The sequence below is a fragment of the Salmo salar genome, chromosome ssa09, assembly GCF_905237065.1.
Source record: "Salmo salar chromosome ssa09, Ssal_v3.1, whole genome shotgun sequence".
NCBI classification, from domain to species: Eukaryota; Metazoa; Chordata; class Actinopteri; order Salmoniformes; family Salmonidae; genus Salmo; species Salmo salar.
The window spans coordinates 98,682,938-98,698,078 of record NC_059450.1 but is presented as its reverse complement, the minus strand read 5'-3'; the positions used below and the strand labels follow the sequence as shown (position 1 = coordinate 98,698,078).

The 15,141-nt window shown below is 43.8% G+C and overlaps 1 protein-coding gene across 2 annotated transcripts in view; it reads right to left on the bottom strand.

Annotated features, from left to right (window-relative positions):
• Positions 1-15,141, bottom strand: part of rnf44 (ring finger protein 44) — a 63,377-nt gene that overhangs the window by 20,693 nt on the left and 27,543 nt on the right. Inside the window, exons 3-7 of one of the 2 annotated variants that reach the window (XM_014213354.2) lie at positions 11,606-11,791; positions 9,803-10,034; positions 9,334-9,501; positions 7,102-7,278; positions 1,474-1,641 (exon numbers count right to left, since the gene is read on the bottom strand). In XM_014213354.2, coding sequence (XP_014068829.1) covers positions 1,474-1,641; positions 7,102-7,278; positions 9,334-9,501; positions 9,803-10,034; positions 11,606-11,712 — 852 coding nt within the window. In that variant the 5' untranslated portion in view covers positions 11,713-11,791. The remainder of the gene's footprint in view (positions 1-1,473; positions 1,642-7,101; positions 7,279-9,333; positions 9,502-9,802; positions 10,035-11,605; positions 11,792-15,141) is intronic. The other variant, XM_014213356.2, reaches the window with a different exon arrangement.

Here is a 15,141-nt window from a genome sequence, read left to right as displayed (position 1 = left end):
AGTCGGTTCAGTTTCGGGTTCGATTAAAATAAATTACAGTTTTGATTAAAATAAATTACGGTTTTAGATTTCGATAAAAAAAAAGACATTAAATAATGATGTTACAATGACTGAGCTTTTTAATGAAAATTCCAAAAAATAGTGAACATTCAATTGCAAAAAACATTGAAAATATTCCATTGTCTCAGTCAGGTCCATATTGGGTCGACATCAATAGAAACATGGGAAATTACTATGAAATAATAACATATTTATACATATAGTTGTTTATTACGTAGTTTTAAAAAATTTGATGACTATTAGGAATGAAAAAATAATCATCTCTACTCAGGCAGTAACAGTCAGCCAGACCATCGAACTTTACGTTTTCCCCATACTGTACTGTCTTAATTCATCCTATTTTAGCCTGCCTATGTATGCTGCAGAAAATGTCTGACTTAAAATCATTTTTACTAGTTCTTCAAAGTAGATGAGGTATACTTTCACGAACTGTCTCTGTCCTTTTCGTCATTGTGTTGAGTACATTCCTATTTTTTTTGTTCAGTATAAAAATAAAAAAAACACACGTCCCAAGGATTCCCGGATAGCACTAACCTTACTGCTTATGCACAGAGATCAGAGATCTACAACAGCACAATACATTGGAGGTGCTGAACGAAGAGGCATTTTTTTTGTTGGTTGCATGTAACTTTTATTTGGAAGTACATACCGGCCGAAACGGGAATGTTGGATTCGGGGTTAAACTTGGAACATTGTTATACTCAGAAGTATAGGAACATTAGTTACATGAGAGGTGCCATAATGAAGCTTGGGAGGGGCTGAGTGCAGAGAAAACAATCACATGTGACAGTACTGATACGGGGAGAAACCGTTAAAAGACTCATATCACTTAGTTCCCTGCTTAGCAAGAATTATGCAATGTTTAGCGATAAGGAGGAGACTCCACCCAAAGTGGGGGGGTATGAATACCACCACAGGGGAAGCCATGTCTGTGTCTGAATTACAGCTGTAACGACCCTTTGGGAAGAATTCGACTTGGTTAAGCTTCTCTAGTGTCCGTGAGTTATTTACTCTGATAGAATATAACAGGACAAATGACGATAGCTGCTGGTGAGTTTCAATCAGATACTGGTTCAGCTAGCTAGCGCTATATGATGTGAAGTTCTACCACTGAGAAGGGCAGGTGGGAGGTAAAGTTTTACCACTGAGAAGGGCAGGTGTGAGGTAAAAGTCTTACCACTGAGAAGGGCAGGTGGGAGATAAGTCTTACCACTGAGAAGGGCAGGTGTGAGGTAAAGTTTTACCACTGAGAAGGGCAGGTGTGAGGTAAAAGTCTTACCACTGAGAAGGCCAGGTGGGAGGTAGTCTTACCACTGAGAAGGGCAGGTGTGAGGTAGTTTTACCACTGAGAAGGGCAGGTGTGAGGTAAAAGCCTTACCACTGAGAAGGGTAGGTGGGAGATAAAAGTCTTACCACTGGGAAGGGCATCTCCTGGTGCAGAGGCTCCTGAGGGAGGTACTGGAGGGGGACAGAGGGAGGCATCGCTGGTGGGTGGTGGTGACTCGAGGCAGGGTAAGAGAACGTTCTTAATGGATGCTGGTCCCCTCTGAGGTCCACTTCATTCTCTACCCTCTGGAGAGGCTGACCGACAGGAGAGGGAATGAGTGAGTGAACTAAAAAACAGTCAGGTTTCATACATTCTAACTCATTCCATTTTAATTCATGAGGATCAACTACAATACAGAATGTGCATTCAGAAAGTAATAGAAGTATTTGGTTCATACACACTAAATAAATCCTAAGCGTTACACGGGCTTGCTCCTACCCATCTTTCCAATTTGGTCCTGCCGTACATACCTACACGTACGCTACGGTCACAAGACGCAGGCCTCCTAATTGTCCCTAGAATGTCTAAGCAAACAGCTGGAGGCAGGGCTTTCTCCTTTCGAGCTCCATTTTTATGGAATGGTCTGCCTATCCATGTGAGAGACGCAGACTCGGTCTCAACCTTTAAGTCTTTATTGAAGACTCATCTCTTCAGTAGCTCCTATGATTGAGTGTAGTCTGGCCCAGGAGTGTGAAAGTGAACGGAAAGGTACTGGAGCAACAAACCGCCCTTGCTGTCTCTGCCTGGCCGGTTCCCCTCTCTCCACTGGGATTCTCTGCCTCTAACCCTATTACAGGGGCCGAGTCACTGGCTTACTGGTGCTCTTCCATGCCGTCCCTAGGAGGGGTGTGTCACTTGAGTGGTTTGAGTCACTGACGTGGTCTTCCTGTCCGGGTTGGTGCCCCCCCCCCTTGGGTTGTGCCGTGGCGGAGATCTTTGTGGGCTATACTCTGCCTTGTCTCAGGATGGTAAGTTGGTGGTTGAAGGTATCCCTCTAGTGGTGTGGGTGCTGTGCTTTGGCAAAGAGGGTGGGGTTATATCCTGCCTGTTTGGCCCTGTCCGGGGGTATCGTTGGATGGGACCAGTGTCTCCCGACCCCTGCTGTCTCAGCCTCCAGTATTTATGCTGCAATACTTTCTGCCTGCGGCTATAGAACCCTGACCTGTTCACCGGACGTGCTACCTGTCCCAGACCTGCTGTTTTCAACTCTCTAGAGACAGCAGGAGCGGTAGAGATACTCTGAATGATCGGCTATGAAAAGCCAACTGACATTTACTCCTGAGGTGTTGACCTGTTGCACCCTCGACAACCACTGTGATTATTATTATTTGACCCTGCTGGTCATCTATGAACATTTGAACATCTTGGCTATAATCTCCATCCGGCACAGCCAGAAGAGGACTGGCCACCCCTCATAGCCTGGTTCCTCTCTAGGTTTCTTCCTAGGTTCCGGCCTTTCTATGGAGTTTTTCCTAGCCACCGTGCTTCTACACCTGCATTACTTGCTGTTTGGGGCTTTAGGCTGGGTTTCTGTACAGCACTTTGTGACATCAGCTGATGTAAGAAGAGCTTTATAAATACATTTGATTGATTGACTCGTCGCTTTTTTATTCATGTGGATTAACTACTGTGTATGTATACTAGATGACATGAGGCATACTTCTAATGTTATTTGTAACGGACAGGGGTTTCGTCCCAAACCCTATTCCTTACATCAGGCAAAACTACGCCCTGCAGGGGGGAAAAAACACCCCAAGGCCACTCTATGAACATCTACAACTTGATAGAAAGTATGTAGAAATTGTAAATGGACATACAATGCCTTCAGAAAATATTCACACCCCTTGCCTTTACCAAATGTTGTGCTGTAGCCTCAATTTAAAATTGATTAAATTGAGATTGTGTGTCACTGGCCTACACGCCAATATCCCACAATGTCAAAGTGGAATTGTGTTTTTAGAAACTTTTTTAAATGAATTACAAATAAGATGAAATGAAACGTCTTGAGTCAATAATTATTCAACCCTTTTGCTGTAGCAAGCCTTAAACTCAGGAGTAAAAATGTGCTTAACAAGTCACATAAATTGCATAGACTCACTCTGTGCAGTGTTTAATATGATTTTTTGAATGACTACCTCATCTCTGTACCCACACACATACAAATTATTGTAAGGTCCCTCATTTAAGTAGTGAATATCCAACACAAAAGACCAGAGAGGTTTTCCAATGCCTTGCAAAGAGGGGCACTTATTGGTATATGCATAATATATATATTTTTTAAAAGCAGACATTGAATATCCCATTGAACATGGTGAAGATATTAATTACACTTTAGATGGTGTATCAATACACCAAGTCACTACAAAGATACAGGCGCCCTTCCTAACTCAGTTGCTGAAGAGGAAGGAAACCGCTCAGGAATTTCACCATGAGGCCAATGGTGACTGAAAAAAACCCAATCCCCCAGTCAATCCAGATCTGGTTTTTACACATCAACCTTTGAGTCCATCCTCACCTCCTCCTCCATTACCATCTGGTTTGGGGCAAACTGCAATGCATTGTCCAGGCTGCAGATGGTCATCACCTGCCACCTGCCCTACATTCAAGGTTCTGCACGACTCCAGGGCAAGGAAGCGTGTGGGGGAAATGATTGCCGACCCCTCCCACCCTGGTCACTACCTTTTCCAAAAATGTATACATCGCATTCAGAAAGTATTTAGACACCTTGACTTTTCCCACATTTTGTTACGTTACAGCTTTTCAGAGACTTGTCCCAAAGCCACTCCTGCGTTGTCTTGGCTGTGAGCTTAGGATTGTTGTCCTGTTGGAAGGTGAACCTTTGCCCTAGTCTGAGGTCCTAAGCGCTCTGGAGCAGGTTTTCATCAAGGATCTCTCTGTACTTTGCTCCGCTTCACCGTAGGGATGGTGCCAGCTTTCCTCCTGACGTGACGCTTGGCGTTCAGGCCAAAGAATTCAATCTTGGTTTCATCAGACCAGAGAATCTTGTTTCTCATGGTCTGAAAGTCTTTAGGTTACTTTTGGCAAACTCCAAGCGGGCTGTCATGTGCCTTTTACTGAGGAGTGGCTTCCATCTGGTCACTCTACTATAAAGGCCTGATTGATGGAGTGCTGCAGAGATGGTTGTCCGTCTGGAAGGTTCTCCCATCTCCACAGAGGAACTCTAGAGCTCTGTAAGAGTGACCATCAGGTTCTTGGTCACCTCCCTGACCAAGGCCCTTTTCCCCCCAATTACTCAGTTTGGCCAGGTGGCCAGCTCTACGAAGAGTCGGTGGTTCCAAACATCCATTTAAGAATGATGGAGGCCACTGTGTTCTTGGGAACCTTCAACGCTGCAGAAATGTTTTGGTACCCTTCCCTAGATCTGTGCCTCGACACAATCCTGTCTTGGGGCTCTACGGACAATTCCTAAGACCTCATGGCTTGGTTTTTTGCTCTGACATGCATTGTGAACTGTGGGACCTTATATAAAACAGGTGTGTGCCTTTCCAAATAATGTAAATAAGGTCTGTTTTTTTATTTGTAATAAATTTGCTAAAAATGTATTTTCGCTTTGTCATTATGGGGGTATTGTGTGTAGCTTGATGAGGTAAAAAAAAATATGTTTTTAATCCATTTTAGAATAAGGTTGTAACGTAAAAGAAATGTGGAAATTGTCACCAGGTCTGAATACTTTCCGAATGCACTGTACAAAAAATATAAAATGCAAGTGTTGGTCTCATGTTTCATGAGATGATATAAATAAAAATCACAGAAATGTTCCATATGCACAAAGCTTATTTCACTCACATTTTGTGCACAAATGTGTTTACATCCCTGTTCGTGAGCTTTTCTCCTTTGCCAAGATAAACCATCCACCTGACAGGTGTGGCATATCAAGAAGCTGATTTATCAGCATGATCATTACACAGGTGCACCTTGGTCAGGGGACAATAAAAGGCCACTCTAAAATGTGCAGTTTTGTCACACAACACAATGCCACAGATGTCTCAAGTTGAAGGAGCGTGCAATTGGCATGCTGACTGCAGGAATGTCTACCAGAATTTAAAGTTACATTTCTCTAACATATGCAGCCTCCAACATCGTTTTAGAGAAGTTGGCAGTTCATCCAACCAGCCGCAGACCACGTGTAACCACGCCAGCCCAGGACCTCCACATCCGGCTTCTTCACCTGCGGAATCGTCTGAGACCAGCCACCAGGTCAGCTGATGAAACCTTGGGGGTTTGCAGAACTGAAGAACTTCTTCACAAACTGTCAGAAACCGTCTCAGGGATACTCATTGTGTGTTCGTCGTCCTCACCAGGGTCATGACCTGACTGCAGTTCGGCGTCGTAACCGACTTCAGTGGGCAAATGCTCACCTTCGATGACCACTGGCACGCTGGAGAAATGTGCTGTTCACAAATTAATCCCGGTTTCAACTGTACCGGGCAGATAGCCGACAGCGTGTATGGCGTTGTGTGGGCGAGCGGTTTGCTGATGTCAACGTTGTGGACAGAGTGCCCCACGGTGGTGGTGGGGTTATGGTATGGGGCAGGCATAAGCTGCGGACAACGAATACTATTGCATTTTATCAATGGAAATTTGAATGCACAGAGATACCATGACGAGATGCTGAGACCCATTGTCGTGCCATTCATCCACCACCATCACCTCATGTTTTAGCATGATAATGCACGGCCCCATGTCAAAATTCCTGGTAGCTGAAAATGTCCCAGTTCTTCCACAGACCTGAATACTCAGACGTGTCACCCATTGAGCTTGTTTGGGATGCTGTGGATCGACGTGTACGACAGCGTGTTCCAGTTCCCGCCAAAATACAGCAACTTTGCACTGCCATTGAAGAGGAGCGGGACAACATTCCACAGGCCACAATCAACAGCCTGATCAACTCTATGCGAAGGAGATGTGTCGCGCTGCATGAGGCAAACGGTGGTCACAGGAGAGATACTGACTGGTTTTCTGAGCCACACCCCTACCTTTCTTTTAAGGTATCTGTGACCAACATATGCATATCTGCAGTGGCTGAGCTCCTACTATGGAAAAGCCAGAGAAAGCGAGATACCTTGAAGAGACCATGCTTCCTTCCTGCCCACAGACTTTCTCTCCCAACTTGACCACCTCCCTCAGACGACCACTCAAGCCATGAACTTTCTAATGACTGTCCATCATGTTGGTTTTTCTAAATGGCATGTATTGTTTTATTACTTTAAAGCGCTTAGATTTTTTTAAATGTAATGAATAGCGCTATAAAAGTGTAATAATTGATTATTACTTTTGACCAGAACCCCATGGGCCCTGGTCAAAAGTAGCGCACTATATAGGGAACAGGGCCCTGGTCAAAAGTAGCGCACTATATAGGGAACAAGGCCCTGGTCAAAAGTAGCGCACTATATAGGGAACAGGGCCCTGGTCAAAAGTAGCGCACTATATAGGGAACAGGGCCCTGGTCAAAAGTAGCGCACTATATAGGGAACAGGGCCCTGGTCAAAAGTAGCGCACTATATAGGGAACAGGGCCCTGGTCAAAAGTAGCGCACTATATAGGGAACAGGGCCCTGGTCAAAAGTAGCGCACTATATAGGGAACAGGGCCCTGGTCAAAAGTAGCGCACTATATAGGGAACAGGGCTCTGGTCAAAAGTAGTGCACTATGTAGGGTGGAGGGAGCCATTTGGGACTCAGGGGGGGTACTCACCATGCGTGGGTGCTGCCTCTGGAGAGGGAGGAACTGGCTGAGAGGAGTAAGGTGAGGAGGCTGGTGGGGTGGTGGCCCCGGGGGGTTGGGGTGCAATATAAAATGTTCACTGGAGATCAGGGGTGGGAAAGCTTGGTAAGACACTGGCAAATGCTGCATTGTACAGGCTTGGATGAGCTAGAAAAATAGAGGAAAAAACAGACACACTGTTAATAACAAGAACGGTAGTAATAAACAGTGGTTAACCATACAGAACAACACTGGCAGGGCCGTCCTCAAGAAACCAATTCTACATCAGTCAAAGCAGTAAGAAAATAATCATCTATGGATTATAAGCAATCTATGAATTTCTTATTACATTTTATTTAACCTTTATTTAACTAGGCAAGTCAGTTAAGAACAAATTCTTATTTACAGTGACGGCCTAGGAACAGTGGGTTAACTGCCTTGTTCAGGGGAAGAACGACTGATTTTTACCTTGTCGGCTCTATGGGTATTACCAGCCAAATATGGCCAATCCTTACTCTACACAAACACCTGGGCAGGAGGGAATATGTCCACAGCTCAGATGCAATGATGTCAAAAGTATTTGCAAAGATTGTGCTGCTAAACAGCATAAGAAAGAAGCAGTGTTGGTAGGGGTGCTACATCAACAGTGAACACAACTGAAGTGGTATGGTGTGTTGTTGGTAGCGGTGTATTAACAGTGGGTACAGTGCGTAGGAAGCGGTGTGTTAACAGTGGGTATGGTGCGTAGGAAGCGGTGTGTTAACAGTGGGTATGGTGCGTAGGAAGCGGTGTGTTAACAGTGGGTATGGTGCGTAGGAAGCGGTGTATTAACAGTGGGTATGGTGCGTAGGAAGCAGTGGGTTGTGTTAACAGTGCTTATGGTGCGTAGGAAGCGGTGTATTAACAGTGGGTATGGTGCGTAGGAAGCGGTGGGTTGTTAACAGTGAGTATGGTGCGTAGGAAGCGGTGTGTTAACAGTCGGTATGGTGCGTAGGAAGTGGTGTATTAACAGTGGGTGTTGCGTCAAGACAGGTATTCATATTCAAGGCATTCACATTTTCAATTGATTTCAAAGATAAAACACCAGCAGGGGGCGAAAGAGTGTATGCACTGTGGAACCCATCATTAGCTTGTGTTTCCCTGGGGAACATATATACTGGTGCACCTTTGTGATAGCAGGTGGTGAAATGTTTGGTGAAAAAGCATTTCACTGGAAGTCCTTCATGGAAGAGGAGACTCTCATTCATACACATTCAGCTCATTTAGGATTCTGGACACTCAACCAGTAGGCACATGGACATTGTTGTCAGTTAGGTGTTTATTTGTGTTGAGAATTGAGACCAAGTGTCTAATTTAGTATATAGTATATAATTTAGATGACTACATTGAGATTATATATTTCATTTGAAATGACCTTACTTGAAGTAATGTATATTTATTTTTGTGTTTTGCCTTTGAAGGTTATCAACCTAACTAATTAACTAAAAAACGAACAAACTAACTGACTAAATAAATAAAAGAAGTCAGAAGAAAATTGAGTTGTCCCTTGCGTCCTTCAGTCCTTAAAGAGGCCTTTTTCAAGTTTGGGCAAAGAGCTGCGGTGTGAACCATACACAACTTGACAGTGGGTATGGCGCGTAGGGAGCGGTGTATTAACAGTGGGTATGGCGCGTAGGGAGCGGTGTATTAACAGTGGGTATGGCGCGTAGGGAGCGGTGTATTAACAGTGGGTATGGCGCGTAGGGAGCGGTGTATTAACAGTGGGTATGGCGCGTAGGGAGCGGTGTATTAACAGTGGGTATGGCGCGTAGGGAGCGGTGTATTAACAGTGCGTAGGGAGCGGTGTATTAACAGTGGGTATGGCGCGTAGGGAGCGGTGTATTAACAGTGGGTATGGCGCGTAGGGAGCGGTGTGTTAACAGTGGGTATGGCGCGTAGGGAGCAGTGTGTTAACCGTGGGTATGGCGCGTAGGGAGCAGTGTGTTAACAGTGGGTATGGCGTGTAGGAAGCGGTGTGTTAACAGTGGGTATGGCGTGTAGGAAGCGGTGTGTTAACAGTGGGTATGGCGCGTAGGAAGCGGTGTGTTAACAGTGGGTATGGCGCGTAGGAAGCGGTGTGTTAACAGTGGGTATGGCGCGTAGGAAGCGGTGTGTTAACAGTGGGTATGGTGCGTTGCTGACATGGACGTCACTGACATTCCAGCTCTTCCTTTTCAAACTCACAGGAGGAGGAAGGCAGCAGAGCAGAGAGAGCTGTCCGCTGAACATTACCGAGCATGCTGGGAGCTGCTGACTGTTGCACCCTGGGAGAGGTTGCCCGGTGTGGATGGGGAAACCGTGCGTTGTCACCGTGGTAACGGTGTAAGAGATTGGAACGGATTCCTGGTGCATCTTGGTACAGGAGAGAAAACAGTAATTCAGAGAATTTTCAAAACAACTTCGAAACTCTTAATTTTGAAGACTGTTCTGCGTATCATATTCACATAGGTTCTTTCTCCAAAACTCACGGTACCATAGAACCTAATAGACGGCATAAATACCCCACATCTAGCCCAGATCTTAAACCAGTGTGAATTTCAATTAGCTAGACTACAACATACACTGTCATAGTAATGAAAGGGAACCAGGGCCCCATCTGGACATCACCTTTTATCTTCTGTCCCCACTACTACAGCAGTGTGTACCTACGTACCTGGTCGTTTAGCTCCACCATGATGGGGGTCTGTTGATGCTGAGGTGGGTGTGCAGCAGGGTGAAGCATGCGCGGCGGTGCACTGGTATGGCTGTACTGTCTGGCCTCATCTAAAAGAACCTGCTGATGTTGCTGGGAGAAGAGAGGGTGGTGGAAGTTCTCATCCTGGAGCAAGGCGTTGTGCAGTACTACCAGTCGGTCTCGACTCCCCCACTGTCGTCTCACTGGCGGGCTGCAGGAACATCAAGTAAGCACATCATGAAACATCAGCCATACCATGCATTTAAAAAAGGGTATGAAATTCTGTTTAGGGTATACTTAGATTGCCTTTAAAGTAATGTGGTTTTTTTTACATAAAAAATGTTATGAACATTACAAGTTAGAGAAGGTCAGTGGGAAAAAGGTACTTAAACAACAGCTAGAATCCAAAAGATATGGTGGTAGCCTTATTGTAAGCATACCATGAAACATCAAGGATACCATGCATGGACAATTAACATGATCAGTTTAGGATATACAGTTGAAGTCGGAAGTTTACGTACACCTAAGCCAAATACATTTAAACTCAGTTTTTCCACAACTCCTGACATTTAATCCTAGTAAGAATTCCCTGTCTTTGGTCAGTTAGGATCACCACTTTATTTTAAGAATGTTTAATGTCAGAATAATAGTAGAGAGAATTATTTATTTCAGCTTTTATTTCTTTCATCACATTCCCAGTGGGTCAGAAGTTTACAAACACTCAATTAGTTTTTGGTAGCATTGCCTTTAAATTCTTTAACTTGGGTCAAATGTTTCAGGTAGCCTTCCACAAGCTTCCCACAATAAGTTGGGTGAATTTTGGCCCATTTCTCCTGACAGAGCTGGTGTAACTAAGTGAGGTTTGTAGAACTCCTTGCTCACACACGCTTTTTCAGTTCTGCCCACATTTTCTATGGGATTGAGGTCAGGGCTTTGTGATGGCCACTCGAATACCTTAACTTTGTTGTCCTTAAGCCATTTTGCCACAACTTTGGAAGTATGCTTGGGGTCAGTGTCCATTTGGAAGACCCATTTGCGACCAAGATTTAACTTCCTGACTGATGTCTTGAGATGTTGCTTCAATATATCCACATCATTTTCTTTCCTCATGATGCCATTTATTTTGTGAAGTGCACCAGTACCTCCTGCAGCAAAGCACCCCCACAGCATGCTTTTCTCCTAAAAGTACGATCTGTTTAAAGGCACAGTCAACATAGTGTATGTAAACTTCTGACCCACTGGAATTTTGATACAGTGAATTATAAGTGAAATAATCTGTAAACAATTGTTGGAGAAATTACTTGTGTCATGCACAAAGTAGATGTCCTAACCAACATGCCAAAACCATAGTTTGTTAACAAGAAATTTTTGAAAAATGAGTTTTCATGACTCCAACCTAAACTTCCGACTTCAAATGTACTTAGACAATTGTCATTATTTTTTGATACAAACACTTTTTTTCATGTAAACTGGGAAAATAGTGTATCAAATACATTCAAATAAGTGTTGTCTGGGCATTTGGTCATTGAATACAGCACAAATGATTCCTAAACTGTATGGAGTAGACCAGAACACACTATACAGGAAACATCAGGATGGATAGCCCGTCATCGCATGATGACAGTTGACTTAAAAAAAAAAAAAAAGGTCTCTGCTTCCCAAATGGCAACCTATTCCCTTTATAGTGCACTACTTTTGACCAGGGCCTATAGGGTAGTGTACTATATAGGGAATACAGTGTCATTTGGAACACATCCAAGTACTAAGGGAGTACCTATTCACCTTCTCCTGAGGTGCACTGGGGTGTTGCAAGGCTCTCCTAGGAACCTCCTTTGGTTCAAGGGGGCTGTCGGTGGCCACCTATTCACTGCTATGTCCCATGGTCGCATTGGTGACGTCGTGGGGACCCAACGAAAAGGAGACCAGGGGTGCTGGAGGCACTTGTGGCTATTAAACTCTGTCTTTACCCTGAAAATAAAACACCATTAAAACTCCCTAACCACACTCACTAGCACCATACGGCACAATTTTCACTATATAGTACACTACCCTACAGGCCCTGGTCAAAAGTTATTGTTGTCTATCAACAATGAAAAGCCAGACAGGTCTAACAATCTAGATTGAATATTACTGAGGATAATAGCAGACGATATTGCCACTCCTATTTGCCACATCTTCTATTTAAGCCTACTAGAAAGTGTGTTCCCTCAAGCCTGGAGGGAAGCTAAAGTCATTCCACTACCCAAGAATGGTAAAGTCCCCTTTACTGGCTCAAATAGCCAACCAATCAGCCTCTTAACAACCCTTAGTAAACGTCTGGGAAAAAAATGTATGTTTGACCACATACAATGCCATTTTACAGTAAACAAACAGACTTTCAGCACACTTATAGGGAAGGACACTCAACAAGCACAGCACTTACACAAATTACTGATGATTGGCTGAGAGAAATTGATGATAAAATGATTGTGGGGGCTGTCTTGTTAGACTTCAGTGCAACGTTTGACATTATCGATCATAGTCTACTGCTGGAAAAACTTTTGTTTTATGGCTTTACACCCCCTGCTATATTGTGGATTAGGTTAGACAAGTAACAGAACACAGAAGATGTTCTTTAATTGAAGCCTATCAAATATAATCCAGTTAGAATCAGGAATTCCCCAGGGTAGCCGTTTAGGCCCCTTGCTTTTTAAATTTTTTACTAACGACATGCCACTGACTGAGTAAAGCCAGAGTGTCTATGTATGCGGATGACTCAACACTATACACGTCAGCTACTACAGCGACTGAAATGACTGCAACACTTAAGAAACACTCAACAAAGAGCTGCAGTTAGTTTCAGAGTGGGTGGCAAGGAATAAGTTAGCCCTAAGTATTTCTAAAACTAAAAGCATTGTATTTGGAACAAAACACTCACTAAACCCTAAACCTCAACTAAATCTTGTAATAAATAATGTGGAAATTGAGCTAGTTGAGATGACTAAACTGCTTGGAGTAACACTAGATTGTAAACGGTCATGGTCAAAACATATTGATGCAGTAGTAGCTAAGATGGGGAGAAGTCTGTCTATAATAAAGCGATGCTCTGCCTTGTTAACAACACACTGTCAACAAGGCAGGTCCTACAGGCCCTAGTTTTTTCGACTGAACAGTAGTCCAGGTGCGTGTGGTCAGGTGCCACAAAAGAGGACTCAGGAAAATTGCAATTGGATCAGAACAAGGAAGCACGGCTGGCCCTTGGACATACACAGAGAGCTAATATTAATAATATGCATGTCAATCTCTCCTGGCTCAAAGTGGAGGAGAGATTGACTTCATCACTATTTGTATTTATGAGAGGTATTGACATGTTGAATGCACCAAGCTGTCTGTCTAAACTACTGGCACACAGCTCGGACACCCATGCATACCTAACAAGACATGCCACCAGAGGTCTCTTCACAGTCCCCAAGTCCAGAACAGACTATGGGAGGCACATAGAGCCATGACTACATGTAACTCTATTCCACATCAAGTAACTGACGCAAGTAGTAAAATTTGATTTAAAAAAACAGCTAAAAACACACCTTATGAAACAGCAGGGACTGTGAAGCAACACAAACATTGGCACAGACACATGCATGCACACCCACACACACACAGAATAACATATGCACTATACATACACATGGATTTAGTACTGTAGATATGTGGTAGGGGTCTGAGGGCACACAGTGTGTTGTGACATCTGTGAATGTATTTTAAATGTTTTAAAATTGTATAAACTACCTTAAATTTTGCTGGACCCCAGGAAGAGCAGCTACTGCTTTGGCAGCAGCTAATGGTGAGCCATAAAAAATACAAATACTAGCCTGGATATTCAAAACTGAGAGTGATTTGAAATGTATTAACATACACTATACAGTGCATTTTAAGTATTCAGACCTCTTGACTTTTTCCACTTTGTTACGTTACAGCCTTATTCTGAAATTGATTGAATTGTTGTTGTTTTTTTTTTTTACACACACACACACACACACACACACACACACACACACACACACACACAATACCCCATGATGACAAAGCAAACATTTTTGAAAATGTATATAAAAAAATACTGAAATAATCACATTTACATAGGTATTCAGACCCTTTACTCAGTACTTTGTTGAAGCACATTTGGCAGCAATTACAGCCTAGAATCTTTTTGGGTATGACGCTACAAGCTTGGCACACCTGTATTTGGGGAGTTTCTCCCATTCTTCTCTGCAGGTCCTCTCAATACGCAGTCAGGTTGGATGGGGAGCGTCGCTGCACAGCTATTTTCAGGTCTCTCCAGAGACGTTCTTTGCTCTGTTCATCTTTCCCCTGAATAGTCTCCCAGTCCCTACCACTGAAAAACATCCCCACAGCATGATGCTGCTACCACCATTATACATCGTTGGGATGGTGCCAGGTTTCCTCCTGAAGTGACGCTTGGCATTCAGGCTAAAGAGTTCAATCTTGGTTTCATCAGACCAGAGAATCTTGTTTCTCATGGTCTGAGAGTACTTTAGGTGCCTTTTGGCAAACTCCAAGAGGGTTGTCATGTGCCTTTTACTGAGGAGTGGCTTCCGTCAAGCCACTCTACCATAAAGGCCTGATTGGTGGAGTGCTGCAGAGATGGGAGAACCTTCCAGAAGGACAACCATCTTCACAGAGGAACTCTGGAGCTCTATCAGAGTGACCATTGGGTTCTTGGTCTTGGTCAGGGAGGTGACTATCTAGGAAGATCTGTGCCTCAACACAATCCTGTCTCGGAACGCTACGGACAATTCCGTCGACCTCATGGCTTGATTTTTACTCTGACATGCACTGTCAATTTTGGGAACTAATATAGACAGGTGTGTGCCTTTCCAAATCAATTTAATTTAGCACAGGTGGACTCCAATCAAGTTGTAGAAACATCAAGGATGATCAATGGAAACAGGATGCACCTGAGCTCAATTTGAGTCGCATAGCAAAGGGTCTGAATACTTATGTAAATAAGGTATCTGTTTATTTTTTAAATACACTTGCAAAATTTTGGGGGGGAAAACCTGTTTTCACTTCGTCATAATGGGTGTGTGTAGATTGAGGAATTTTGAATTAATCCATTTCAGAATAAAGCTGTAATGTAACAAAATGTGGAAAAGGGTAAGGGGTCTGAATACAGGTAGCCTAGTGGTTAGAACGTTGAACTAGTAACCCGAAAGGTTGCTAGATCGAATCCCCGAGCTGACAAGGTAAACATCTGTCGTTCTGCCCCTGAACAAGGCAGTAAACCCACTGTTCCCCGGTAGGCCGTCATTGTAAAT